This window comes from Camarhynchus parvulus, chromosome 1A, assembly GCF_901933205.1.
Source record: "Camarhynchus parvulus chromosome 1A, STF_HiC, whole genome shotgun sequence".
Taxonomy (NCBI): Eukaryota; Metazoa; Chordata; class Aves; order Passeriformes; family Thraupidae; genus Camarhynchus; species Camarhynchus parvulus.
The window spans coordinates 36,046,157-36,074,063 of record NC_044586.1 but is presented as its reverse complement, the minus strand read 5'-3'; the positions used below and the strand labels follow the sequence as shown (position 1 = coordinate 36,074,063).

At 36.9% G+C, this 27,907-nt stretch overlaps 1 protein-coding gene across 2 annotated transcripts in view; it reads left to right on the top strand.

Annotated features, from left to right (window-relative positions):
• The window catches only part of FRS2 (fibroblast growth factor receptor substrate 2), a 51,823-nt gene that overhangs the window by 14,800 nt on the left and 9,116 nt on the right, over window positions 1-27,907 (top strand). The window contains exons 2-6 of one of the 2 annotated variants that reach the window (XM_030959313.1): window positions 18,399-18,504; window positions 20,925-21,016; window positions 22,851-23,037; window positions 26,037-26,195; window positions 26,994-27,157. In XM_030959313.1, coding sequence (XP_030815173.1) covers window positions 20,951-21,016; window positions 22,851-23,037; window positions 26,037-26,195; window positions 26,994-27,157 — 576 coding nt within the window. In that variant the 5' untranslated portion in view covers window positions 18,399-18,504; window positions 20,925-20,950. The remainder of the gene's footprint in view (window positions 1-18,398; window positions 18,505-20,924; window positions 21,017-22,850; window positions 23,038-26,036; window positions 26,196-26,993; window positions 27,158-27,907) is intronic. The other variant, XM_030959314.1, reaches the window with a different exon arrangement.

Genomic DNA, 27,907 nt, shown 5'->3' with positions numbered 1-27,907 from the left:
ACTTCTTGAGAAATGATGGGAATGATTTCCATCAGTCAGCTGAAACAGCTTAACTGTCAGGAGCTTAATCTTAACTTGTACTTAAATGAGGTTTTGTGTTCTTTTGTTAAACAAAATGCAAAATTAAGTGCACTTCTGTAAGAAAACAAAATCTGTACTGGCTAAATTGTTACTAATCCTTTTCTTAAATATTTGGGAATTTTTGAAGCTATATTTGTGCAGAATTTTTGACACTTACAATGTAAATGGAAGTTAGAAATAGCACTGTTAGGAGTTGTAGAATATCAAGAAGCTGCGTGTATAAGTCTAGATTTAATAAGCCTTATCAGTACAATTTATGATGTTGCAACTGAAATACTGTACTTTGTATGTATAAAACTCTTCCCAACTTTTAAACAGATTTACACTTTGCACATAACTGCCTTTATATGAACTTAGCTTTGCATAACCTATGTTAAAAGAAAGCAGTTTCAGAGGCTACAGATTGGTTCCTTTTACCCTAGATTTTCTGTAGGGTTCTGTAGAAGTGATACACAGGTTAATTTATTTTAGCAAATTCTGGTAATATCATCTTAGGTTATAATGAAGCTTTATTTTCATGAGGACTTTAGGATGGCTGAAGTGTGACCTGCTGTGAAAAAAGAAGGATCTGATTTCTCCTTAGGCATCGTGGTCCAGCCTTCCTTTTGTTGGCCCTGGTCACAGTGTGGTCATTTGATCTGCAAGAGCAGTGCAGTAGTTGGGATAGAAGCTTGTCTGGCTAATTAGAATATGGCCAGAGCAGGAAAGATCATGTCTTTCAGCAGCTGTCGCTTTCAGATTAGCTGAGGGGAACACAAAATAGCATTCTGAGAAAGAAAAGCAGTTAATTTAATACATCCCACCTCACAATGACTTTTTAATTTACAAAAGGAAAGCTTCACACTACTTCATAAAAATACAGCTATTTTCTATACATGTGAGGAAATGATACATCCTTGTTAGAAACTGACTTTGTATTACTTCAGAAACATAGGCTTGGTTTTGGAAGAGGTGGATTTTGTTATTACCTCTTACCTCTTATTATGTCAGTTCTAGTAGACATAACTGCAGTAGAGAAAATTACAAATTTTAAAAATAATTATTTTTGGCATTTTTGGGCTTCAGCGTCAGCATATGAAGAAGAAGTGGAGTAGGACATAGGTATGTAAATATTAGTATTGAGTCATTTGGACTTCCCTGTGATTTCACAACAGTAGTAAGAAACTAGGGGTTTTTTTTAGGCAAGCAAGCAGAGGTTGGCAGTGTAAAAAATTATAGAACAGCCCAGCTTAATCTCTAGTGAGTGTTACACAACTTTTTGATTACTAATATTCACTACTTTGGCCTTTTTTTCTCCTTTTAAAGTTGTACAGTCATCTTAAGTTACTCTCTTTATGTGACTAAAATCAAGCACTGTGGTTCAAGTACTTCTTATAATGAAAATTATATTCAGTAGAATACAAGTGATTTTTTTTCTGTTTATGGAATTTTTTTTGGTCCTTCTTCCTACCTCCTATTCATTCCTGTATCACATGTACTTAAATATGGCTTCTTGGACACATTTAATGTCATGTGTGGGATCTTCTTTTTTAATTATGAAAGAGAATATTTAAAAGAAACTCAAAACCTGTAGAAGTTTAGCTTTAATCTTGAGTATGAGGTCAAAAGAGCTGTCACAGTTTCAACTGTTTGAAAGTGGTAATGTTCAAACCTTTGACCTAAAAGATGGCCCTTATTAACATGAGCTTATAGGAGTAGAAAATGCACACTTTTCACCTTTGTATTTCCTTTTCATGTTAAGTACTTGTTGCTACCTGCAAAATAATTGGACTTTTGGGTACATTTTGCCTAGATTAGTATTGTCCTTGGATGTGCAGAACATATTAAAATGCAAAATTATTTGGGATTTCTCCTGACTTTTAAATTCAGAATGATTGAAATATTACTACAAGAAACTTACTTTTTTAATGTTAACTTGTAGCTTTACTGACTGTGAGCGATGTTATTAGACACAGCTGTTCACTTACTTTCTGTGTTCTTCCCAGAAACATCCTATCTATCCTGGTTGTATGAAAACACCAGAAACTCCAGGTTTCTGGGGTTGCAGTGAATCAGTAGGAACCTTGTGGTGTTAATTAGATGTTATTAACAACATCTGGCTTTGCTATTTGTACTCCTGTCTTTTTCTGGATAGACTAAATAAGCAAGACCACTTCAGTATTTTGAATTTGGAAGCATCAGTTTCTGGTAATTGAAGATGTGGCTTTTAAGGAATGACTTGGAAAATACTTTAAGGAATAAATTTAAGGGATGACTTGGAAAATACATTTAAATTTTAATGGCATCCTCTAATGGTTCATATTGTGTATATATGTAATTTTTTATGGGAAAATGCAGAGTGTGATATACATGGCTGGGTTGTTGTTAATTTGTCTGGTTGTTTTTAAGTGGTGGTTTGAGGGGACCATCTCTTAACTCAGTGCAAAATGATAATCTTTCTCTTAGTTCTCACAGATCTGGTACAACTTTTTGGAGATCTGTGTTGATATTTACAGGTGGGAGGATTTGTCTAGCTAGCACAGGCAGCAGTAGCAGTGATGAGATAGAGGCACAGGCAGGCAGTTGGTGCCTTGAAGTTTGTAGAAAACTCAAAGAGGCTATTCCTTTTTATGAAGTGAAGACCAACAAGCTATTTCAGAGTTAGGAGAGCAAATACTGGATTTATGTATGGCGAGACCACATGTAAAATCTGCCCTGCTTAAAACCAGTGACACTGGGTACCTGGGGATTCTGGTGTGTAGGAAAGCTTTGGAAAAGAGAAATACCACGCTCAGGGACTCTGCATCTGTATCACCATGCTGATGAGTACAAATGATCACGTCCTTCTGCTAGTTTATTGTGTAGTTCGGGTAAAGATTGAACTTCTTGCTTTAGAGGCTGTTACATGGAATAATTCTGTGTATTTTGGGAGTAGGTAATTAATGGATATTTCAATACAAGTAATGATCAAAGTTTTTTTTACCAGTCAAGTATACTTGCCACTGTGTTTCCAAAACATGCCTATATTCAAAATTAAGTTTGTTGGACCACTTGGGCAGATTGATGAGATAATTTTTTGTACATTTGGTAGAAATAAGTCCTCCTAAAGACTATTTTTTCATTAAAGTTTTCACTGGTAATTTACAGTGTAATCCATACTGATTAGGGCTCAATTTTTTTTGCCAGGCAGTAAGTTTTTTGAAATGTTTGATGGGTACATGTTCTATTCACTCACCTTTTCTCTTTGCCACATAGACTTTCTTTTATACAGCTTTCAGAGTTTAAGGGAAAGATAAGACTTTGTGACAGGGTGCCTCTGTCACCTTAGTATGTATGAGCAAAACTCTAAAAACAGTTACAGAAAATATTTTAAATACTATTAATATGTAACATTAAAAATGTTTAGGACATGCTTGTGTTTCCTAAATATGCACCTTTGTACTTGCTAGTTGTGTTATCTCCAAGAACACAGTTTCTGTAAGAAAAGTAAGCTAATTGGTACAGCATGTCTTGAAAATTTCTTTATTTCAAGGTCTTCCACCATTATGTTTTCTTCCCTTGTCCCTTGAACTATTGCAGATAAAGTTTTTAAAGATAAAAATTAAAAAGTGGATTTGTCATCACTGTGCTGACCATAAATAAAGTGTAGCTGTATTTTCTTATGAAGCTTTGTTTAAGCTAAGTTTACCGATAAACTGTACGCTTTCCCTTTTAAAAGCCTTTAGCAATCAAATGTGTTTTTGGTGTCTTCACGGTTTAGAGTTAGAAAGGCTATAAGCAGCACAATATCAGGTAATACCTCTGTAAGTGTGGAATTGCACACAAAACCCGCTCATAACTTGTACACAAATTAAGGATGAAGTACAAGGTACTTAAACTGTATTATAAGCATACCAGTTTTAACATAGTTGAAATGAATCTGCTCATTGCCAGTTCTTGGATGCAGAATATTTTCGTTGCATGGGAACAGACAGAAGCAAGATAGCTGTGCCATAAAAAAGGGCACCAGTTTAGACTGGTAGAGGTTTTCCTGCAAAGGAGCTGATGCTGGATTTGAGAGTGTTTGTGTCTGTTACACTGTGTGTAATGATTAGCTGCAGTCACATCTCCTGTGACAGCTGCAGTATAAATATTAGGGCAGGTATTACCAACTGTTTATTAGAGTACAGTCTAAATGGGTAAGACAGGCATGCAAAACAAGAAAACTACATTATATAAGTGATTGTAGATTGACAGCAATGGTGGTAGCAAATTCCCAAATATGAGCTAGGAATGAGCTGAACAAAGAAAATGAAGGAAGAGGCAGATAACTGAGATGAGGTTTCCCTGAGAGGAGAGGGTGCAAGGAATTGAGATGAGGACTGTAACAGAAAGAAAACCCCTCAACAACATAGGAAGCTGTACAGAGATTCTTTTTGGTGTCCTGGAAACAAAAGGTCCTGGCCTTAGTTGCCTCTGATCCTGCCACCTGGCTCCATCTGATGCTGTCTCCACTGGACAGAATAACTAACAGTGTGGTGATTATTACTGATCACCCTTCTGAATTACTAAACCCCCCTAGGCTGGTACAAAAGGGTCAGTTGTTGTTTTCAGAGTGTTTGCCAGCAGAGGTGTATGTGGAGATCAAATGCTATAGAAAAGACAGGAAAAAGTAACTGAGTTAGACAGAAAAGACAGGAAAAAGTAACTGAGTTAGACAGAAAAGGAACAAACTCTGTTCAGTAATCGTGTTTTATGAATCAGTTGTCATATAAAAATCTTACCTGAACTGGTTGCTGTTGGAAAACCTTCTCTTAGAGAGTCCAGTGACATTTTCTCCTTTAATCAATATATGAAAGTCATTATAAAATATATCAAAATAAGTAATTATAAAAGATTAACAGTACCAGTTACATTAATGAAACCTTAAAGTTTACATTTCAGACTTTGTAGCTTTGCTACATACATTTTTCTATCCAAACATCCACATACTTTCAAAGTATTGGTGTTTATTGGTTTTATTTCCATGGTTCCATTTTTTAAGGTCCTCAGTAATCACTTCTGTAATTTATGTCAGTCTAGTATGTCACATGGTGTTATGCTAGAATTCAGTTCTTGCCAGGAATGTATTTCAGCACAAAGTTCAAATATAGTTTTTATTCTGAAACTGCTTTTGAAAATCGATAAAAGTATTGGAGAAAGGGATTTTTTCCTTGTTTGGTTGGATTTTTTAATGCCAGTGTTTATTATAAATTGCTTAAGACCAGCATGCATGAACCTATCTTGACTCCTTTGTGTTCTGATAAGACACTACATCTCACTCATTTATTGCAACCTGTTAAGTTTCTACCTAATTATCTATTCCAGAAAGTTTTTTAACCTTGATCTCGGAGCTCTTCAAGACATCAAAGCTCCACCAGTTTTCTTGTCATCTTACTGCAGACATTAATTACCATTAATGTATTTAGTCTGTGTTTAATTATTTGGTAGTTTTTATAACTAATGGGTTTAAAAGGTTTTTTCATTTTCAAACATTCTATCAAGTTATCTCATCTTGAAGTGTAAACCTTTTTTTTTTCATGTAGCCAATAATTTTTGTGTGTAAATATTTATTAGCTGTAACTTCTAATCTTAGAACTTGTTTAAAATAAAACAGCTCAGGAATCTGGTGATATCCCATGTCGCTTATACACAAGAGAGCACCTCAAAAAGAACTGCATTTCTTCACTCAATAAAACTGTATTTTGTTATGGTAACTAGTAAAAGCCAGTCTCTTCTGTGGACAGTGGTAGTTCAGTTTAGCTGGTTTAGGTTTTTTGTGTATCATTCCTTGGACTTCCCTGAGCAGTTGAAATGTGCTATAGGGAGTGAGAAGATGCTGTAACTACTTTAGAGGATTTTGAATATTAACAGTGGTAAGAAGCAATTTCCCTTATTTCAAAAAAAGCTGGTAAAATATATAGTTCACTGCAGAAATGCTAATAAGCTGGGGTAGAGAAATATAACAAAGGAAATCAGTACTTATATATGTTACTGCTGTGAGTTTTCACCTAGAGAGTAAATCTAGAAGGGGCTAAGTAAGTCAGTTATCTGTTGGATTTGGTTTTCAGCTTGCATTCCTCTGTACTTGAAGTCTAGTTTAAGATGTTGAGTCATGTATAAATACTACATTTAAAATATGAATCTAGTTCTTAAAATTGAGGGAATTAGAATAGATTTTGTTTTCTTTCCACTCCTTTCTAAGTAAGTGCCAGCAAGCTTTATGGGTTTGTTATTTAAATGGGATTTGTGCCAAGTCATATTACATTTCATGTTTTTAAACAAGTGGTGCTGGTTTGCTAGAGACTGCAGAGTTTTTACCCACAAAGGGCTGTACTTTCAGCATCTGCAAATGACTGGGTTTTGTGTCCTTTTTGGGCAGACTTCTAATACTCTGAAACAGCAAGTTGGCTGATTGAGCTATCTAACTAAACTTACCTGTCCTCTTCTGGAAAATTGTTGTATTGGAGTGGGATCAGTTTTGCTTGTTGGAACTGCTTTAGAATTAAGCTCCATGTCTCGTGGATTGGTCAGAACCATAACTTTTAACTATTCTGTTTAACAGAACCTGCCTAAGTCTGATTTCTTCTTTATTCTGTCCTTTCTTTCAGGTTTTCTGTGACTTTTCATTGACAGTAAGATATGACTGATTGCTTAACTGGAACATGGAATAAGTAACTACAAAGATGTATCTGTAGGCAGGGTTTCAAAGAACATTTCTCTTTGTGGTGCTGTCGGTATAAACAGTGCCAGCCCCTGACTTGTGTTTGGGTGTTCATGTGGTGAACTTGGTCAGGAAGCTGGTCCAGGTTAAAAAAAATAGCTGAGCGAGGAAAACAATGAGCAGTTATGAGTGACCTGCTGATGTTTGGAAGTGATGGGTAACTGGAAAAATATTTCTAGAAAGGAAAACCTGAGACAGTTGGAATTCAGGTGGTTATGGGATTTTATTATTATTTTGTATTTTATTTCTCAGTAGAAATAGATGGTATTTTACATACATATAGGTAGAGATGTATTAGCTGGAGGAGAAACATAAGTCAGTTTATCCCATTGCAATTCTCCATTGCATCCTGCAAAGAGCTGCTTGAACTGCAGGAGAGAAAAAGAGGGATGGGAAGATGAACTGAACCTTGAGATTGTGAGCTTCATTTTGAGCGTTGCTGGTTTAGGCGATGGTGGCTGACTTAGGAATAGGGACTCTTCATAAAGGAGACAACTTGTCTGCTTTAGCCGATACTGCCTCAGAATCGACAACTCACATGGAGGTCTGCAGGGTTTTTAGAGCTTCAGTATTCCATTTGTTTTAGTTTCTTGGTTGCAAGGCCTTTTTGAAGTTTAATAATAAAAAATTAACAGCAGAGCTACTGTTTGGACCTTATAAGCTAATGATCTCTGCCAAGTGGTACTACTTCACTATCCATTAAATAGTGCAGCTGGCATACCCTATCACAGAATGTGATCAGTTTGAGTAGTGATTTGTGAGAGAATCAAATAAATATGAAGAATTAATGTAGAGTACTCTACACATGCTGCCCCCCCTAGCTTCAAATGTATATGTTTTCCACTGTGGAAGTCCATCAGAAAAAAGCATAAACTGTGTAGCTGTGGAGGGTGAATTTTGGAGACTTCAGTCCCAAGTAGACAAGACCCTGTTGTGTAATTGATAGCATTTTCAAAGAGTGCTGTGGGTGCTGCTTTGATGTTGTCATGGTTAGTAATGGTAGTAAAGTTTTGGCATCTTCAGCAGTTTCTAGAATTCATTCTTTATGAGAGAAAATGGGCATTCAATATAGCCATCAGGTGCTAACAAAATGGATGGGCAAGGGCAAGCTTGTTCATGCTAGCTATAAATCAAATCAGTTTATTTTCCATATGCAAAAGGCTTTGGAGTTTTAGTGTGGTATTTAAACTACATCAACCTCTTTCTTATTATCTAGAAGTTACAGAAATTTGCAGCACAAAAGATTGAGTCACAAAATAATACAGAAACAACAAGCCAGCATGGACTCATACATAGAGATCACTACTGAATGCAGTTGTAGAGAAACAAAACATCTGTATGCAGGCTTTGAGGGCTACAGTGTTTCAGGTGATATTTGACACTCTGCAGTGCTTGGAATTCCCCATGGCCAAGGAGAAGAGAAGGTGTGTGAAGTTAGTCTGAAGCTGAAACTTAAGGCTACTGTGCCTGTGCTGGGAAAGTTCAGAGCACTTCTTTAGGCCTTTCACTTAGGAGGTTGTTTTTTGTTTTTTTTTTTTTTAAACCTAGTTGTGTCAGTCTTGCTTATTCAGTCTTCATAGGTACTTATGAATCCACATCTTGGATATGATTGCTTTGTGAGAGCAGGTAGTGCACACATTCTGGCATCATAGTTGTTGATTAGAAAACATGCATGTGTTATGAAAATTAAAATCCAAAAAGATTGTTTTTTATCCTTAAATATCTGCCACTTATCACAATAGGAGATAATTTCAGTGCAAGAAAGAGAATGTGATTTTTCTGTGTAGTCAAATGTACCAGTGCTTCTAAATGTCATGTGACACACAAAGTTGACTAAAAATGTCCTTTCTTCAAAATGAGCACCTTCACTGTACAGTCTTTCAGTCTAAATATATGGGACAGTAAAGTGCCTGAAGATTAAGCTACAGTAATGTCTTGGGAGGAGTTAAATTTTCATAACGAAGAAGAAAATCAGATTTTTTTTCCCTCCCTTTTCCCACCATCTCAAATCCTGTCATCCCGGGCCATACTCTTCCAGGAAATAAAGATAGAGTTGGTAATAGAAATTCTAAAAGGTGACCCAGGGAAAAGAAAATATTTATGTAAATAGTAGCAAATAATGAGGTCCACAGCTGATGGTATTGAGGAATTCTAAATAGTGGCTGTGTTTGCAAGCCATATGTTCATTCTCATATTACAATTTCTTATGTTGAAAAGTGAAAGAGAGCAAGTGGTTACTCATGCTAACTTTGTAATGAAACCAGTGCTTCTCTGACATTATTTTACCATAGGAGTCAGAGATTTAGTTTTATCTTTTTAGGAAGAATGCCATAACAAAATCCAGTGCAAGATCCTATGGCAGGGCAAGGTGGTATTTGTTTCTCTGATCTTCAAGTTACCTGAGATGCATTCTCTGACAGATTTAATTTGCTTGCACTCTTGTGTCCACTTGCTCACCATGCAGCCAGACTTGTGCCAAGGTGGTTTAGCCAGCATGCCTAATGAGTGACACAGGACAAGAAAAAAGCTGTAAAATCTCAATGGCATCTCTGTCACCTTTATGGACTGGTAATGTCAAAATGGGTTTTGCATGATCTTTTATGTGTTTTAATCATCATGAGATGTTGTGATATGCTTTTCTCAGTCTTCAGCTTCTATGAGTCACAGGAGGGGCATCTGTTAATTTACTGGTTTATTTATTTCATATGTCTTAAATATGTGTCAGTTGTCTGTTTTGGGGATGTGGTAACAGGAAAAGGGACAATATACACAGTAAGATGCAAACTTGTGTTAGGCTGCAGGCTCTTCCACTGGTGGCTGTTCTGATCAGGCCTTGCTGCTGGGAGCGCTCTGTGGGAATGGTGCTCTTCCTGATCTGGGCAAGCTAAGTTTTCATCTTTGTCCTGCTCCTTGTTCTGGTGTGTGGATATTGACATGCATGTGCTGACATCCACATTTCTATTGATACATATTGTCCTAATAGTACTTTTATAGCTTTAAAAATACTAAAAGGACAGTTACGCAAAGCAGACAACGCGGATTTATAAAAAGATACGTTTATTCTTTGTTAGAACAAAATGGTGCCTGATCTTAACATTGAACAGCAGTTGTCATATGTGAATGTAAATCATCCACAACAGAATCTGTCTTTGTAGGGCTCTGTATTGAGAGAAGTAGGCTAATACAGATGTTTCTGTAGTGTTTCAGCAGTGATCAAGAAGGACACATTTTATAAGATCCTAAATGGAAGTTTTTAAACACATGGAAGTATAATATAAGGAAGTGGACCCTTTAGTTGTGGTAATTATGGAGGACTATGAATAAAGGTTTTTTTGCTTAATGAAACTTTCCTCTCCATTGCACAGGTAGATCAAACTAGTATTTAGTAGCTTCCATCTCAAATAGAAAATTAATTTTTAGGGCATGGATCAACTAGACTAGTGGGGAGGGTGTTAAATCACTAACAAATAAGTACTCAAAGATGTAGTTGTTTAATGACATAAAATTGACTGCAAGAGATTGAGCAATGAAAAGGAGAAAATAATTGCTTGGATGCAAAAATATAATTATAATTGGGTTTTACTTAAATCTGCCATACACATCCTAATAATCAGAAGTTTAATGAGTTGGTGTAGCCCAAAGCACCAACAGACATCTACTCAATCAAGTTACCATGATTTAGCAAATCAGCCACATTAACTAAATGTTTTTATGCTCTTCTTCACTGTGAATACAAAGAAAATAAATTTAATTTAAACCTGCTTTTGGGCAGATGCAGTTCAGTGGTGACAAAAGATACCCTAAGACTGTGGATTTTGTGCATAGTTTTGATTTAGACGTTTCCCTTTTATGTAATGATATGGGGCCACAGGGTAGGTAAGTTTAAATGATTATTAGAGTGTCTTCTTAAAGTGGGAAGAAAAAAATGTACAAGAAGCACATGAGGAGATATGTAAATAGAACTAAGAAAATTGTGAGCCTTTCAGAAGTGATGGGAAGAGTTCTGTGTGGAAAATGGAAAAGTGGTAATTAAAGAAGGCAAACTATTTTTTAATAGCTTTAATGAGATCTTGGGAGGATTCGGTTGTAAGTTTTCCAAGAAATAAAAACCATGTATAAAAGCTTGATGTTCAGGTAAGGCCACATTCCCTGTATCCAAGTGCTAAGAACTTGCTGATAGTGGAAGCAATGGATAGATGAAGAAGGGCATGTATGGAGAATACATTCTAAAATTATATACAAACTGTGTTTGTTTGTTTATTTATTTATTTTAATAAAACACAGGGGCATGGTCTCAGTTTTGATGACTGCTTGCTGAATCTGCTTAAAATTTTCAGTAAGAAAGACCTTGTAGGCTTTCCAGAGTAGTTTCTATTAATGTATTAGAAAATGGTGTGTAAAACATGTCAAAAACATGAAATCAGAACTTAACCCTTCCTGAAATCTTTGAATAAACAATATTTCAAGGATTAAAATATTGCAAAATATAAACTCAATGCCATTTACTTAATGACAAGATTTGGCACTTTACTGGCTTTTGAAAACTTGGCAAGAGCAGCAGGCCTCAAGTTGTACAAGGCATTTGTGGTTAAATATTGGAGAACTGACTCACTATTTAAACAATTTCAAGTCAGGCTTCCTTTTCAAGAATTGAGCTAGATTCTCTCTTCCTTGGCTCCATTACTTAATTATTGTAGCCTTCCACTATATTTTCCCATCTCCTTGCCTTACTCCTTGATCCTGTATCCAAAAAGCATTTCCATAGCGCAGCTCTTAAAACTTCAGTCCCATTTCTGCTGGTTTATTGTTGTGTAAAAATGATGCTTTCAGTATATGCTATTTCTTAGAGGATGTTTTAAAAGAGATTCAGATTTTCCAAGAATAAAATAATTTATAATGCTTGCCTGTTTAACCTAATGTCATGGTTTGGAGTTTGATGTTCTGCTATTTCTTTTAAAAGGATGCAGTTAATCTGGCAGACATTCACAGGAAACAATATGGTGGTGTGGATCTGGAGAAATTGTTTTACTAAGAAATTGAAAAATATTTGCATGTGTGTAAGTTGTTTTAAAAATGATACCAAGTAAAACATAAGTCTTGTTTCTCTGGAAGCTTAGTGTAAGAGGATCATTTTTTGGAGAGCGATTAAAGAGTAGAACAAGCAATGATGTCCCACATCCTCAGAGGGACTAATAGGGATGGTGAAGCAAACAGCATTTGTGCTCCTGTTCAAGATTCATGTTCATTAAAGACCTAGAGTTTTCAAAATGCACTGAGGTGAAAATTTGAAACTCCTTTTACAGCTATATGTGTGTCTGTGTGCACTTGTTGAATGGAGCAGTTGTACCAACCTAGTACCTGAATGAAATGAAATGTATGATTATCCTTTATATTGCATTGGGACAGGCCTAAGTATGGAGTACCACATCTCAGGATAAGGGAATGCAGTTCCTAGAATGTCATGCTAGAGCAAAGTGGAGAGGTGTAGGATTGCTGTTACGTAAATTGGTCTTAAGTGCCACGAAGTATTTAGGGTTGGCACAACATTGCTGCCTGCTGCAGTTCTGTCTCTGCTCATTTTAGCTCAGCTACTTGACCTGGTCTTTAATCTTCACTTCTGTGGTAATTGTGGTGAATATAAAAGCTTTTCTGTCAGAATGAGCATGTGTTTTTTTAAGGAATTACTGTTGAACAGTGTTCCTGCAAATGTTTAACTATCTCACCTAAATTTGAGCATTTTGCTGAAATGATCACTTTTAAAGAGAACTGTAAAGAACTAATTTAATAGTAGCATACCGTTTCAAATTTTTGCATAATGACTCTTCAAGATCAGTTGCTAGTTCTGAATTTAAACAAACAACAAGGCTCCAGTGTTTAATTTTATTCAATTTTAGTTTTATTAAATGATATTGGCTATTTTTATATGGCACTAATAAATATGAAATAGAATGTTGTTGCTCATTTTGAATCCAAATATATGGAAACATATACAGCAAAACAGGTCAAGTTGTGAGGTGATCTGAGTGTTAAAAAGCAGGAGTAAGGAAAAAAAGTCTCCTGTGAGTTTGAGGAGCAGGCACTTGGCAGCAGCAGAAGGTGCCGGCAAAGGAATGCTGCTGAGAGGGCGAGTTCTGGTGTGATCCTGCATCAGCCTCCTCAGGGCGTGTTCAAAGAGGCTCTGAGGGCACTGCACTGAAATGGCAAGCTGGTCTGCTCAAGCTGGTGTGTGGTTGCAATAATTTTGTTTTCATTGGAGCCAGAAAGCTTTTACAGTTTAGCTTGGGTTATGTCAGTTTTCTTGTTTTGTTTTTGTTTTTTTTCGTTTGGAAAGGGCTAAAGAGAGAAAAGGGGTGTACATTTATTCCTGTGTTTTAATCATAAGTCTGACAACATGCTCATTTAATAAAAATATTGAGTGAAAACTCCACCTGTTAGCATAAGAAAAGTTATAAACTAGATTCTGCAGCTTCACCTCAACCCTTAGTACTTTGTTTTCCCTAACTGCAGCCAGCGGCGCCAAACTACTTCTCAGCATGTTTGGTTTCTTCTTGGATCTCCTTCATTGTAGTTTTTAACTCTGCTATGGTTTGTTAGTACTGCTTTTTTCATCCTTCTAAGCTACTGAGGGCACCTTCAATATTAATTTTCTTAGTAATTGTTGCTAGGTGGATGAAGGACAAGGACTATGTCTGACCCTGGTTCAGTTTGCTTTACTATTAAAGCTCCTTCTTCCCAAAATGCATTTGCTTCTTGGGTGTGAATTGTTGTTACATTGCTGTTTGTCAGACTGTGCAAGGCAAGAGCCTTCCAGAACACCTGAAAGAAGACGAGTAGATTTAAATGATGGTGACAAGCATGGGCAAGCAAGGAGAAGATTTTGTGCTTCTTTTGCTGTATTTCGCATGGGGCTTCTCCCTGCTCTTCTGAGCACTCACATGCCATTAAATCCCTGTGTTTCCATGGGACAACATTCCAGCTTTGGCACCTCTTTTGTCTGTTGTGACTCCAAACATTCAAGTCAGTCTTTGCTGATGTACAGATGTTACTTTTTTTCTTTTTGGTAATTATAAAGCAAAGAAGTTCTTTTTTTGACCATTGGGGAAATAAAGCTCTTGGATTTTAAGGCCACATTCAATAATTATTGGCTTTATTTTGGTGCTTCATCTCATATGTACTTGTGAGGTCTGGTACGTGGGAGTCCCGTGTACCAGAAACATTTTGTTTTACAATTGAAAAACTTGGCTTCATGGCAGTGAAGATATGCTAGCCAAAATAAACAGAAGGTCAAAGTATAGGTTATTTTAAGTCTGAGTAGGATACCAGGATTCTTAAATCATGTAGAATTTGCCAGCATGGATTACATCACAACTCTAAAGACCTAGGATATATCACATTTGGTACAGAGGTTATCCATTGAATCAGTTGCATTGGCCAGTGATGAAATGGGCCGTTTTCAGCTACCAGCAAAATTCAAAAGACTGACTGCAGTACCATTCAGCATCCTTCACCTATATTCTGAAATGAATAGCATGCTAATAAAACAGTCATTGTCTTGCTGAATAACATTTTTCTTATATGTGAAATTGATTTCTCTTATTTGTCTGCTGTCTTACACTTTCAGCTTTGTGTGGAAAGCTGAAACGGGCTTTGCTGTAGTGACTACTCTGGTTAATGAGGAGAGGGTGTAATAAGTTACTTAGAACTTCTCTATGAATAACCAGAAATGTTCAGATTTATACTCTCAGTTTAATCTCTGAGGCAACACTTTCCAGGTGAAATTATCACCTGCTGTAGAAAAACCATTGACAGCAACAAGTGCTCAGAAATGGAGATGAGAAAATAAGTTAGAATGTATCTGTACGGATTTAGCTGTGATTTCTTCAAGTATTTGCAATTTGAGTGTGAGATTGCAGGATGGGCAGGTGTACTGATGCTCACCATAATACTAAATTTGGGATACTTCTCTGAATCCCTCTAAAAATGCCAACATCCAAATTCTTGAGGGCCAGGAATTTTGGACTTTGGGAAGAAGTTACCCAAGTTAGTTTTGCCTCTTTCAGTGTGTTTAATTGTCTAGCACATTATTTGTGATACTTACTCCTAGTGTCTAGTTTAGATGTAGTTTGGACAACCAATGTTTGGACTCTGTTTCTTACACACTAAATGGAAAGACATAGCAGAGGACCTAGCACTGTAGCAAGCTAGTGCTTTGGAAGGTCACTTTTTCATTTGAAAAGACTGTGTAAAAGATGAGTTAACAGACAAGGCACCCTTGCTTCTCCCTGCCTCTTCTGAGGTGCACTATGGTTCGGGGTTTTTTCTCTCCCTGATTTTTAGGTTTGTGAGAGGAATTTGTGTGTACAGAAAATATCTCCTGAAGTTAATGTTTGATTCTGCAACCAGAGCACGCAGAACTAAGTTAAAACCAGCTTTTAGATGAGCTTTGCAACCATGAGCTGACTTGAATGGGGTGATTTTGAGCAAATGAGGAGTAGGATAGCAGCATGTCCGTGTGACCTTTCTTGTGCGGAGGCAATACATGCCTTGTTCTCATCATTGCCAGCCTGGAGAGACTGCAGAATTGCAAATGTTAGAATATCTGCAAGCTTTTGACTGTGTTGTTCTTTTTAAAGTATCTACTCTTGTTTACACTGATGCCTTGTCTTCCTCAATTTCTGAGAGATTAGCATAATTTGTTGGCCGTGCTTAATCTGTGAGGGAAAGAGCCACATTTTAATTGACAAAGGCAAGTAATAAATCTTAGTGAAGTTACAGCAGTTCCTTCCTTCACTCCCATTAACAAGGTTTAGATGAGTGTTGGTCCTGGTTTCTCTTGCCTGGGGTTTTTACCTTGCCAAGCAGTAATGAACGCGTTAGGGACAAGTGGAAGATACCGTCCCATCCCTTTCCCCTTCCTTGCAGGATTGCACCCAACCATCACTCATGCTTTGTGAGTGGGAAATTACAGCTACTAAATTTGACATTGTAGACATTACTTAGGGTTGTGACTGTGGAAATGTCTACTTCTTCTTGTGTGTTTAAGTTTGGGTAAATATTTTGCAATCTGGGAAAATTTTAAAAAGTCCCGAACTGAATAAACAACCAACTTGTGATTGGAAGCAACTGTTTGGAGAATTTTGTTATTGCTTTACATTTAAAAGAAGTTAGGTGCTGCAAGTTTGTGTGCTTTCTTTAATCCATTCTAAAACTCTGTTTAGATTGTTTAAGAATCATTTTTAGGTAACTGAAATAGGTTACTCTGCTTTAGGTAACCAAACCATGTAAAAGGTTTAAAACTGTGCTAGAAAAATACCAAGGTAAAGACCAGTGCAAACATACCTGCATTAGGATAGCTTGCCTATGAACATTTTTATTTTAATTATTTTTCTAATGACTACCTCCTAAGATTTCACCAGAGTGGGTGGGTCAAGTTTTCTGCTCCCTCTTTCCATTTGCCTCTTCTGACAATTTTAGTATGGGATTTGGTAAACTTCAATGCCAGTAGTTAGTAAAGTTGTTAATTTTTCTGAAAACTGGGTGGATGTGACTAAGGCTGTGATTCTGTCCCCAGCTGGCTCTGGCACTTGCTATACTCTCTGCTAGCTGGTTTGTTATGCTAAGCCAGCAGAAATCTAACATGACCAAAATCACAGTTTAATAATACCAGCTAGATTGGGTAGGGTCATCCCATAACCAAAGCTTGACCTTGCAGAGGGATAGGTACACAACTCTATGCAAAAGTACATCTCTGTCAAGTAGTTCCATAAGTTAACCTTTTGGTACATTTGTGAAATCTAGGGTTTAGTTTCAAGTTAAGTATAAGTTGTTAATTATTTCCTTTTTTAATGTTTTATTGCAGAGCGCTCACAAATTTATGCTGAGTTGATATCATCCATCTATGTTAATCAGAATGGCTTTATTGGGTCACACTTGAAGTGTCAGTTTGTCCAGTATCCTGTTTCTGACAGTAAATAGTAAATTCTGAGAGCCAATAGTAGATCTATAGGGAAGGGAATAGTAAGAAGGAACATTTTATGATCATTCCTTAAGACCCTTCTAAGCATCTGCGCCTTAGAGACTTTTTGAGCAGGATATGACATCGTTGAGTTTAAAAGTTCTTCGTGGAGCTTGCATTTGTCCAGTTTACTTTCTGAATCTTTAACATTTTGGAACTCATTCCCACAAGACATTGCAGATTGCAAAGCTTAGATACTGATCATGTGCAAAAAAGAACTTTTATGTGTTTGAATCCCCCCTTAGTAATGTCAACTGCTGTTCCCTAATGGTTACATTTGAAAATAGTTGTCCTTTACTTCTCTTTGTCACCTATAATTCTGTACTCATGCTCTGTGTGCTCCTTTTTTCAGGCTGAGTTGTCTAAGGAGCATATTTCTGCTTTTACTCTGTCTTCTTTGACAGGGGAGCGCTGATGGCACACATTACTACATCTGTGGGTACACTATGGATTTATACAATAGAATTGTATTTTTGGTTTGGCACTTTTAAGTCTTTCCAAACAGTTATGCTTCATTTGCTTTATGATAGCTGTCCAGCTAGAGTTTCCATTGGACTGCATGACTATGTGACTGATCTTTCCTAACAGATAGAGCTCCTTTGCTAGGAGTGTTATTTTTGTATTTGCCAGTGTTGAATTTCTGGCAATCTCTTGCACAATCTCTTCACAAGTGAGAGGGTTCTGCAACTGATGTAATCATGCCTAGGACCTGGGATGAAATTAGGACTACATTACATGTGATGTTATGCAAAAATGCAGAGTGCTTTGGTTTGCCAAGGTGATTTTAATCCAGGGGCAAGACAGGGGGCAGCTGATGAGTACAAAGAATTGCAGTAAAAAAATGTATAAGCAAAGCTGCAGAGGTCTCAAAGAAGTTTGCATAGACATAATAATAAAGTATTATTCTGAGAAATTAGCCCTTTTATTGAGTTTAATAAGCAGCATCAAAGGAAACATCAAGTGCTTGTTTGGCAATTTTACAAACTGAGAACGGAGACTACCAGCTGTTAGCATGATGGAAGCAGCAGTTAGCTTTAAGTTTTAGATGTGAGTGGATAGCTAGTGTGAGAATAATCCAGGGGGTGGGGAAGTAAAAGCAAGCAATTTATGGTTAATGTCATGGAGCAAGAATCATGAGGGAAGCAGAGAAAGGGTGATGTGTTAGCCATACAAGTCAGCATTTGTGTATGTTCAGTAGGATAAGCAAGAGGGAGTTAGAGTGAGTTGTACATGTTCTGTTTGTCTGCTGTGGTTTGGGTTGGGTTGGGTTGGTATGCACTGAGGATAACGGGAGCTTCACATCTGTCATTTCCACACTGAACTGGCTTTGCAGTGAGTGGAGAATGAATGGAGTCCCCAGTGTGACAGGCTGCATTGCAGAAAGGAGTGCTAGATTATTTTCTTCCATAGCATTGAAATGCCAGGGCAACTCACTGCTCAGTCTTATCTAAAACAACCTGAAGACCTTGCTTGACATAATACTCACAAAATAATTATAAACAAAAACATGTATTTTTCTTAGTTTACTAACTGCCATCTTAAAAATAAGGAAAAAAAAGTTATTTTTATTTACCCTTCTAGTTTTAGGTCCAATGATTAGTTCTGTGACAAGACAGCATGACACTTTGAGTATGACAGAAGCCCTGATGCTGCAGCAGAGGCTGGGAATGTTAATGGCCAAATCTAGGTGAGTGATTTTTAATTCTGCCAGTTCCCTAGCTGTTTGATTTCTTCCTCATAGCCTTGGTTCACATCTCTCCTTTGAAGCAGCATTTCAGTTCTTGGATTTCTTAAATAATAATATTAGAGCATAGTTGTGACAAAATAACAAGCTTGTATGATTATTGATTACATACCCTTTCTTTGTTGTTCCTGAGGTACAGAGGCTGTGCTTCAAACATCTTGATATACACAATATACTACAGCTTTCTTCTTGCAACTCTAGTGACTTTTGTTTCTCCAAAGTGCTTTGCATATTAAGTTCTGGGTTGGTTTTTTTTTTTCAAGTTTTTTTAAAGAAGCAGGCACCTGTATTCAACAGACTTGGTCAGTTATTTCATGCTGAATGCATAGAAAGTCTGATCTTAACAGCATGCAGCTATGTAGTTCTGTTTTCACTACAAAAAACATTTGAGGAAATCTAAGTCTGGGCTTTGTTAAGTGTGTGGATATTTTTTAAGGCTGCTTGAGGCATATGCAACTACATTGAGTGGACCAGAGTATTCCCTGTTAATCTGCCCTGAGGCTTGTTGCTCTTCATAGCAGGGGATTCTTAGGGTAAACAGCAGGCTGACAAGAACATCTGAACATTACTGTAGTGAGGCACTGAGGGGTGCCAGGCTAGGAAACCAGGATCAGGTGTCACTACCTGTTTCTCCCTTTCTAAACAGAAGAGGAAGAACAACTACTACTACTACTACTACAACAGCTACTGCTACTACTACTACTATAAGAATTTCAAAGCTTCACAATGCAGAAAGAAAAAAAAAAGGTTATATGTAGCATAGCTTCTCTCTGCAGCAGTAGAAGAAAACAAGCAATGCCCAGTTTAATTTTGTGTTGGGGAAAAAATCTTTGTCAACATAATGCATGTTTTCATGCTATGGACAGAAATTACATTAAAGAATCCATGATTTTGAATAGGTGTCTGGTACTTTGCCTCTTTATCACTGGATAAATTTGGAGCAGTGTTGTTACCTCTGCAGGGGATTCTTGGTGGCTGATTTATACAGTCTCTAGAGTAGGAGTACCTCTTTTGAGTGGCTTTTCTGATGAAAAAAGTGGAAGAGTTAACTGCTCTTCATTGTATTCTTTGCATCTTATCCCTTAGCAGAGTAAAGAGCTACATGAACACTAATGCTGCATGTTAAAACAAATGCCTGTCTAGAAACCAAGTCATGGTTTTCTTAAGATGATGACATTGGATATTTTTCCCTCTTGTCAGGAAAACTTATCAGTCCATAGTGTCTTCATTCTTCTTGATTTCTAATGTTGTATCTCTTGTTGACTTAATAGCTCTCTAACAGGATTTTGCCCCATTTTTCATTTGTGTAGTGGAAATTTCAGTTCTTATCCAATATAAAAATTATGTGAATGGGTTACGTTTTCTTTTGTCAGACTTTCTTGTATTTAAGAAATGTGAGACTTAACCCATTTTTCATGGTGGTAGAGGATGAAAGAGCAAGTTGCGAGACTTTGTTCTGTGAACATTTTATTAAACTGTTTGTGAAAGTTTTGCCGCACACAGAGAAGTCTTTAAATGAAAATACCAAAAATATCAAGGTGGTTTTTTGGTTTCATTACTTTAGCCATGCTGTTCAGTGTTACTTGAGTATTTCACTGCTTTAAAACGATGTGTAACACAATTTAATCCAAATGGAACTTAACAGAAATAAGGAAACCCCAAGTTTTAAAATATTTGTGTTGAATGTGGGTTTTTTTTCCTTCCCTTGTCTTTGATTACATAGTTTGATATGCACTGCCGTATGGGAAATCATCTAAATTGGAAGCCCAGAGCCTCACTGCGTGGCTGCCAGCAGAGGGCTGCCTGCAGGCCTGGAGCCCCTCCTGGAAGCCCCGGAGCTGCCAAAGCCAGAGCAGCCTCTCAGGGCTGCCAGATGGGCTCGTTGTGTTGCCTGTGCCTGGTAACCTGCTGCAGCCCAGGGCTTCTAGGGGTGTCCCTAGTGCTGTGCTCCTGAGCCAGGGAGTGCTCATTTAGATAGAACTGGAATCCAGATAGCTGCCTTGCGTAGAAGCCTGGTTTAGGAAATGAAAATCTTACACAATAAGTGGTTGGGTTTTGTTTTCCCCCAAGCTGCTACCATGGGAATTAAGGTGACAAATCAAATGAGTCTGTTTGGTAGTAACCTCAAGGTGAGTTATTGGTAGGACTTTAACAGCTCAGTGTTGCCACTCCTTATTGTCAAATCCAAATTAGCTATCATATCTGTAGTATCTACGTTGACTTTTTTATTGACTGCGACTGGAAGATTCATCATGAAGAATTGTATGTCAGAGTAATTTGCATTGGCTTGTTTGTTCATGTTACTTTGTTTTTACTTCAACTAAATGATCATTTTGTTGGTTGGTTTTTTTTCCCCTCTTTAGAGATCAGATGGTCTTCTGAAGAAGTCATGGGTAGCTGTTGTAGCTGTCCAGATAAAGAAACTGTCCCAGATAACCACCGAAACAAGTTTAAGGTATGCAGCTGGTGTGATGTGCTGTGAACTATTTTGTTGCTTTCTTACAGACCACGTCTGTGATTAAAAAAAAATTAATGGAAATAGAGTGCAAATTTCTGAACAGCTGAAACACTGCAGTTGCAGGTGCCTGTGGCTACAGGTTTCTCTTGTGCCTTTGAGAAACTCTCTCTTCTCACCGGTGACAGGAATTCCCTAGACAGGGTAGGCTTTTGAGGGTAGTTTGGATCTTCAGGAAAGAGAAGAAGCTTGTGATTTTCTTCCATCTCCCTTTCAGTTGGTAGAGCCCAAGTAAGGGGTGTTGCCTATGGAAGGTTACGTTAGGAAAGGAGTCCTTAGCATAAGGGAATCAGTAGCTTTTGGGGAAGTGTGATTATGAACCTGAATGTGGGGTCATCAATAGAAAATTTTAGGACTGCTGGTTTGATTTGAAGGTCGCTGCTGATCATACATTTTGAAAATTTTTGTCCTTTATGTGGAGAAATGTTATTTCTAAGTGCCCTTTTTTCTCAAAAATCTTTGGAATTTATAAGCCTGTGAACACTCGTTCATATGCTTGACATGCTGAGCATGAAGCAGCTGAAGTCAGTGACTGTAAGTCAACATACCTTTGCCTCGGTCACACAAGTCAGATTTGCTTCTGTGCTCCAAACTGTCTCTCTGAGTTGACAAAGGAATGTAATGCTTCCATAGTGAAAACTGATTCATGTGTTGCCTTAGGGCAACCATGAAATGAGCTTTAAAGCCATGGGAATTTCTGGAAATGTTTAATATTTCCAGAAATATTAAACAGTTAAGAAAGCTGAAGGAGAAAATATTTTTCTGTTTCCTTGCTCTTTATGCATTACTTTGTGTAACTAGTTCCTATTTTTCTCCTTGTAGAATTTCTCTATTGTTTGTTTAACAGGGGGGATAGGGGAGGGAGAGATGAAGGAATGTAATCTGCAAAATGAGGAAAATAGGCATAAGCCTCACAGGCAGATGAAACTATTCCTGATTCTTTTTAATTGACTAGATTTCAATGTTGAAAATTTATTTTTTGAGGAGTAACATTAATTCTGTAGGGATTTTTTTTGGTAGCTTTTTTATTGATTAAGAAAGAATCCTACTAAAAGCAGCATTGTGAGGTAAAATAGAGGGGAAATACATATTGTCCAAACTCTATAAAGGATGCAGATAACCTCAAAACTGGCCTAAAAGCAGAAAGAGCAAGAGTTTCGCTTTATATACATTTTTTCACACAAGATAACTATAAGGTATTTGAATTATTTGTTAACTTTAAAAGGGAAACAAAATGTCTAAAACTGTTGGGTGATTCAGCACAGTGCAAGGCTATACATGTATGTGAAGGAAGCTTTATCTTGGAGCCACTTACCCTTTCTCATTCCTTTTCTCAACTGTAAGCAGGGTTCTATGACAAAGCAAATATTTTTTTTTAGAAATGGGGCTCTGAAAGATTCCATTATCTGAGGTATGCCTTATCCATGTGGGAATACTAGAATATGTACATAAAGCCAGTTTAAAAAAATATTTAACTTACAAATCTCTTCCACTTTAAATTTCTCAGCAGATTTTACAGTAATGTTAGGCAGCCTCATTTGTATTGTTTTTAATTAAGTATTATTTTAATTTTCTAAATTCTGGGTTAGGGTAGCACAGAAAAAACTAGTTTGTGAAGTTCTTTTTTTGTTTTTTTTTTTAAACATTCACTTCAAGGATTGTAACTAATACGATAGCACAGATGGAGTCTACCAGGCAGGCATTAAGATTATTGAAAGTGGTGTTGTTTCTCAAAAGTGTAATTACCTGATGCTTTTTAATTTCTTTTTTATAGGTTATTAATGTGGATGATGATGGTAATGAACTGGGTTCTGGCATAATGGAACTTACAGATACAGAACTAGTTTTGTACACCCGTAAAAGAGACTCTGTAAAATGGCACTACCTCTGTCTCCGTCGCTATGGCTATGACTCAAATCTTTTCTCTTTTGAAAGTGGTCGAAGGTGTCAAACTGGACAAGGTATGTGGAAATGTTGTATATAAAACTTTTTGCAAATTTATTTGATGTTGGAAGATATTTGCCAGTCCTTTGGGAAGAGTTATAAAGGCTATAGTTCTGTATGTGAATGTGGTTTATGGAAAAAAATTACCTTATGAGGAATGGTCTTCTGGTAAAATGAGGATTTGATTTGCACGTGGTTTTTGGCATTTTTAGGTCTGGAGGACTTCAAGGTTCTCTGTGAGTATTCTTTTGGTCAACTTAGGAAATTCTCCTGCCTCAGAAGTTGATTTGACTTCCAGGGGAGGCAGTAGAATCTGAAACTGTGGAGGAATGCCCTCAGAATTCAACAAATTCTCTATTTTTAAGGTTTTGAGAGCCTGGAGCACTGATATGAACAGGATGTCCCCAGCTTGTTATTGTCTTCAGTAATGCACTTGTGTTTCATCCTCTTCCTAAAGCAAATACACTTTCATTAATATCAATGACATAATTCTCAAATTTTTGTATGAGCTGTGTATACTTCAGCTATGCTCAGTTATTTTTTGAGTGGCTTTCATCAGAAAAAGATGGTTACGTTTCCAGTAGCCAGATCATGCCTGTCTTGGCCAAAGTTGGCTCCCTCTGAGAATACTCAGGTGTTTCTCTCTTCCCTGCAGCAGTCCCTGAGGAACGGAGCTGTTTCTGTTTAGCTCTCAGCCTTGTTTTGCAGCTTCCTACTGTGAAATAGTTGTGTGTGCTTGGAATTCTTATCCATTCATATGTTGTGAAGTTAAGTTCCAATGTTCTTCTGGATTTTTGGCATTTACCAGTGTTCTTATCAATAATTTTAGACATTGAGAAATCACGGGTTTTGTTTTTTAACTTCACTGTTAAAAAGTCAGAAAGATGGAAGAATTGGATCATATATAAATCTAGTCAATATTCATTGTCCAAGCAGAGATAAAGGAAGAAAAGGTTTGATTTTTTTATATTGGGAGTTTAAAAGGCACTCTTAGTTCATCTCCAAATGAGAAATGGAGATATTTTCAAACACTGAAGTATACTCTGTAATAAACTAAATTTTCATAATTCTTAAAGTAATAAACTTTGTTTTGAAGATAATCACTTTAATGTGTTTTGCAGTTGAATTTACTGTTTCTTCTGAACATTGAAAACAGATACTAATAATACTTAATTGAAATACTAATTTGAAGGTTGTTCTCTACAGTCTATTAGCAAGTCTGCAAAATCTTACACCAAGTCTAATTGACTTCACCACTTTCCTTCTAATTTTTCCTTTTTTTTATAAACAAGATTAAGCAGGCTGTGTAAGCAGCAACCCTTTCCTCCCTCTTTTGTTTCTTGCCTTCCTTATGTAATACTAAAATACTGAGAATATTGGGAAAAAAGAAATCTGGCAGAAAATGTTCTCTGCTGCCCTTTTGCAATGGAACATTGTTCCTGAGACCTACAGTGGGTTTTGTGGGCAGAGTTGCAAAACTTCACTTCATGGGATGACCAAGAAGTTTTTCATTTGAGAATTCCCTGAATACTGCCCAGCAACTTCTTACATTAGTCAGTATTCTTGTTTCTGTTTTTCCTTTAATATCAAGTTATTTCTATTGTTAAGCTGTGAGAAGCAATGATGGTGAAACATTGAGTTTGTGCTAGTTATTAAAAACCTTGTAGACATGTCTTGGGAGCACATCTAACAGATAATTCAGGATATAAAACCTGGAGAAGTTGGTATGTGACCATGTTGTGTGACAGATCGCATTGTATTTAATACGAATGTCTTTAAAGGCAGCTGAATTTCTCAGAAACATACTGAGAAAGTTTGTGAACCTAGATTTGTAAAAAAATTATGGGTTTTCTCCATGAAAATTCAAATATCCAGTGTGAATGTTCAGAAATACACAAAATATTACACATGGACTATTGTACATGGCTGGATTAGGGGTCAGGGACATAGAGTAATAGAAGTTCTATAGCTGCAGTGTTGCAAACATGAAGCTGATTCAGTGCAGCAGCTGCATATTAATAGCTAAGCATTGTTCCTCGTAGCCCATTTGGTGTATTCCCAGCTGGGGTTGTGTGAACTTCTGCCATGTGAAGCATTTCTGGTGGTTCTGATCTGTAACAACTCTGCGTCCCTAAATAAATATATGATGGTAGTAATTGCCAGCATATTCACATAACTGCACTTGCAGAAGTGGCTATATAGGTAGGTACTTTTCAGTAAAGAGTGTTTTAAGATTGTAATACTCACTTTAAAAAATGAGCACCTGCCCCCACGTTTAACAAGCATGTCAACTTTAACTTCATGCTTTCAATGGAAGAATAATCCAAAGCTGCGACTTTGCTGGTGAGGGTAAGTTGGGACACTCCCTGCTGTTCAAAGGCAAAGTGGCACAATACACACGCAAAATACACGGTATTGCTGCTAACTTTGTGTTCTGTGTCTATCCTTTAGCCTAAAGCAATTAGTTTGTTACTGTCTGTTCACACAGTTTGTCTTACTAGCTTTTCATTTTAGTCTTCTTAAAGAAACTGAACTTGTATCCAGTGTTTAAATCCTTTTTTGTTGTGCAGGTATCTTATTTTTATAGTAGTTTAATAGAAATCTGATTTAGGAAATACAACTTTGTAGCACCACCGTAGTTTCATTTAATGTTTTTTAAATATATATTTATTTAACAGGTATTCTTTTTATTAGCTTTAAAAAAACCCAAAAACCAACTTGTTTTTTTTCCCTCATTTAGCAGTCAAAACTTAGTTTTGCTCCTAACTGAATTGGTTTTCTGTTCTTATTTAACTTTTGGTGCATGGGAACCTTATTCTTCTATTAGATAAGCACTTTAAAGGTTGTCACAGTAATTTTGTGAGTTTTGGTGCAATAAAAGTTTTGTAACGCTTTTGCTTCTTTAGCAGGTTTTCATTATGTGGATTCCAGTTCTATTTCTTGCAAGTTATATATATTGTAAGGCATGTTTCTGAGTTACAGGATTTTGATTTTTTTTTTTTGGATGTATTTATAGGAATCTTTGCCTTTAAGTGTGCCCGGGCAGAAGAGCTATTTAACATGTTACAAGAGATAATGCAGAATAACAGCATAAATGTGGTAGAAGAACCAGTAGTAGAAAGGAATAATCATCAAACTGAGTTGGAAGTACCAAGAACCCCTCGAACACCTACCAGTAAGTATGGTTCTACTGTCAGATGACATACCTGAATGTAATTTGGTTAGCTGAAAATAGCATTTGATTTGAATTTAATCTTTAAGTAATTAAAAAGAAGGCTAATTTCAAGCTAAGAGGTAGTAATGCATTCTCTCGAGGTACTTGCTGAGGATTATCTTCAAGAAGTAAGTTTTGGGAACTTAGTTGTTGCATAAGAACACTTATGAATACACCTGTTGAATTGCTTTATGATATGTCAACATGCTTTACCTGTAGCATTTCACAGAAATGTTAATGCTGGGCAAGATTTCAAACTTTTTATTAGGAGGAAAAAATACTGTTTAAATCACATGTGCACTTGGTTTGGAATCTTTCTTTTGCTCTGAGTAGTATGAGTGAAGTATTTATCTAAAATTTTCTTATATTTTTGAAATCTCAGGCAGATGGCTTGATATTTGAAACTAGGAATTCCAGCTTATTGATGATTTCAGAGAAATGGAAGCTTAGATAAAGGAGTCTCTGTTTGTCAGGGGGAGATGTTAATGGGGGAAAGAGAAGTTGGAGGGAGTTTACTGGGTGTGTAATACACCTAGTTTTCAGTGGCTGCTTCATAAATATGTTCTGGTAAATACTGGGATGCTGTTCTGTTTTCCATTTCCTTCCTCCAAGCAAAATTGAGCTTTGTGAATACTTAATATTGTTTTACATATTTTACTTTCTCTTTTGAAAATTAAACTTAAGATATGAAGTATCTTATTCATATACAGTAAAATGTTCTATTTTAATATGGTTTTGGCTGTTTTCTAATTGAACCAGCTCCTGGATTCAATGCACAAAGTTTACCCAACGGCTATCCCAGATATCCATCTTTTGGAGATGCTTCATCACACCCTTCCAGCAGACACCCTTCTGTCGGCAGCGCACGCCTCCCCTCTGTCGGTGAAGAATCAACACATCCTTTACTTGTAGCAGAGGAGCAAGTGGGTGTTTTTTTCCCTTTGTACAACTGAGCTTCTACATTACTTCAGACTTTTCTAGTGATTGTTCTGTTGGCTTTCACTTGTGTTGCAGTATCAGGTGTAAAGTATTCCTACAGTATTTTAACTACCTCAGAAAAGTGTTTGCCTTGCCTCTTAAATAATGATAATGAGAGATCCTGGTCAAAACGCTTCTTTAAATGTAAGTCTTCTATTTGCCAAATAGAAGTCATGGAATAATTTGCGTTAGAAGGGACCTCCAGTCTCTATATCAAAGTTTTAAGTTAGAGACAGCTGCACAGACCATTGTCCTGGTCATGTTTTAAATACTACAGGCAAGGGGATTCCACAGAATCTGTGCCATGTGTTCCAGTGTTTCACCACTTTTGTTGTGAAATCATCTCTCTCTAATTTGTTATCAGATTTTTGCCTGTTACATCTGGTGTTGGCCTTTTGCTGAACATCCCCAAAAAAGGTCTGGCTCTGTCTTTGCTTTATCTGTTAGGTAGTTGAAAATAGCTATTAGGTGGTTCCCTGCATTCTCTTAAAATGGAACTAAGATGGTGTCCTCAGCTTCTCCTTGTGCTCCAATTCCTCTCTAGTCACAGCCCTCCTCAGTACTAGCATCACTGCACTAGCCTCAGTATGGTGCTGTCTGTCGTGTACTCTAGAGCTCAGGTTCATTCTTGTGAGAGCTGAATTAATGGTAATAGTGACTTTCCTTAACTTACTGGCTGTGCTATTGCTAGCACA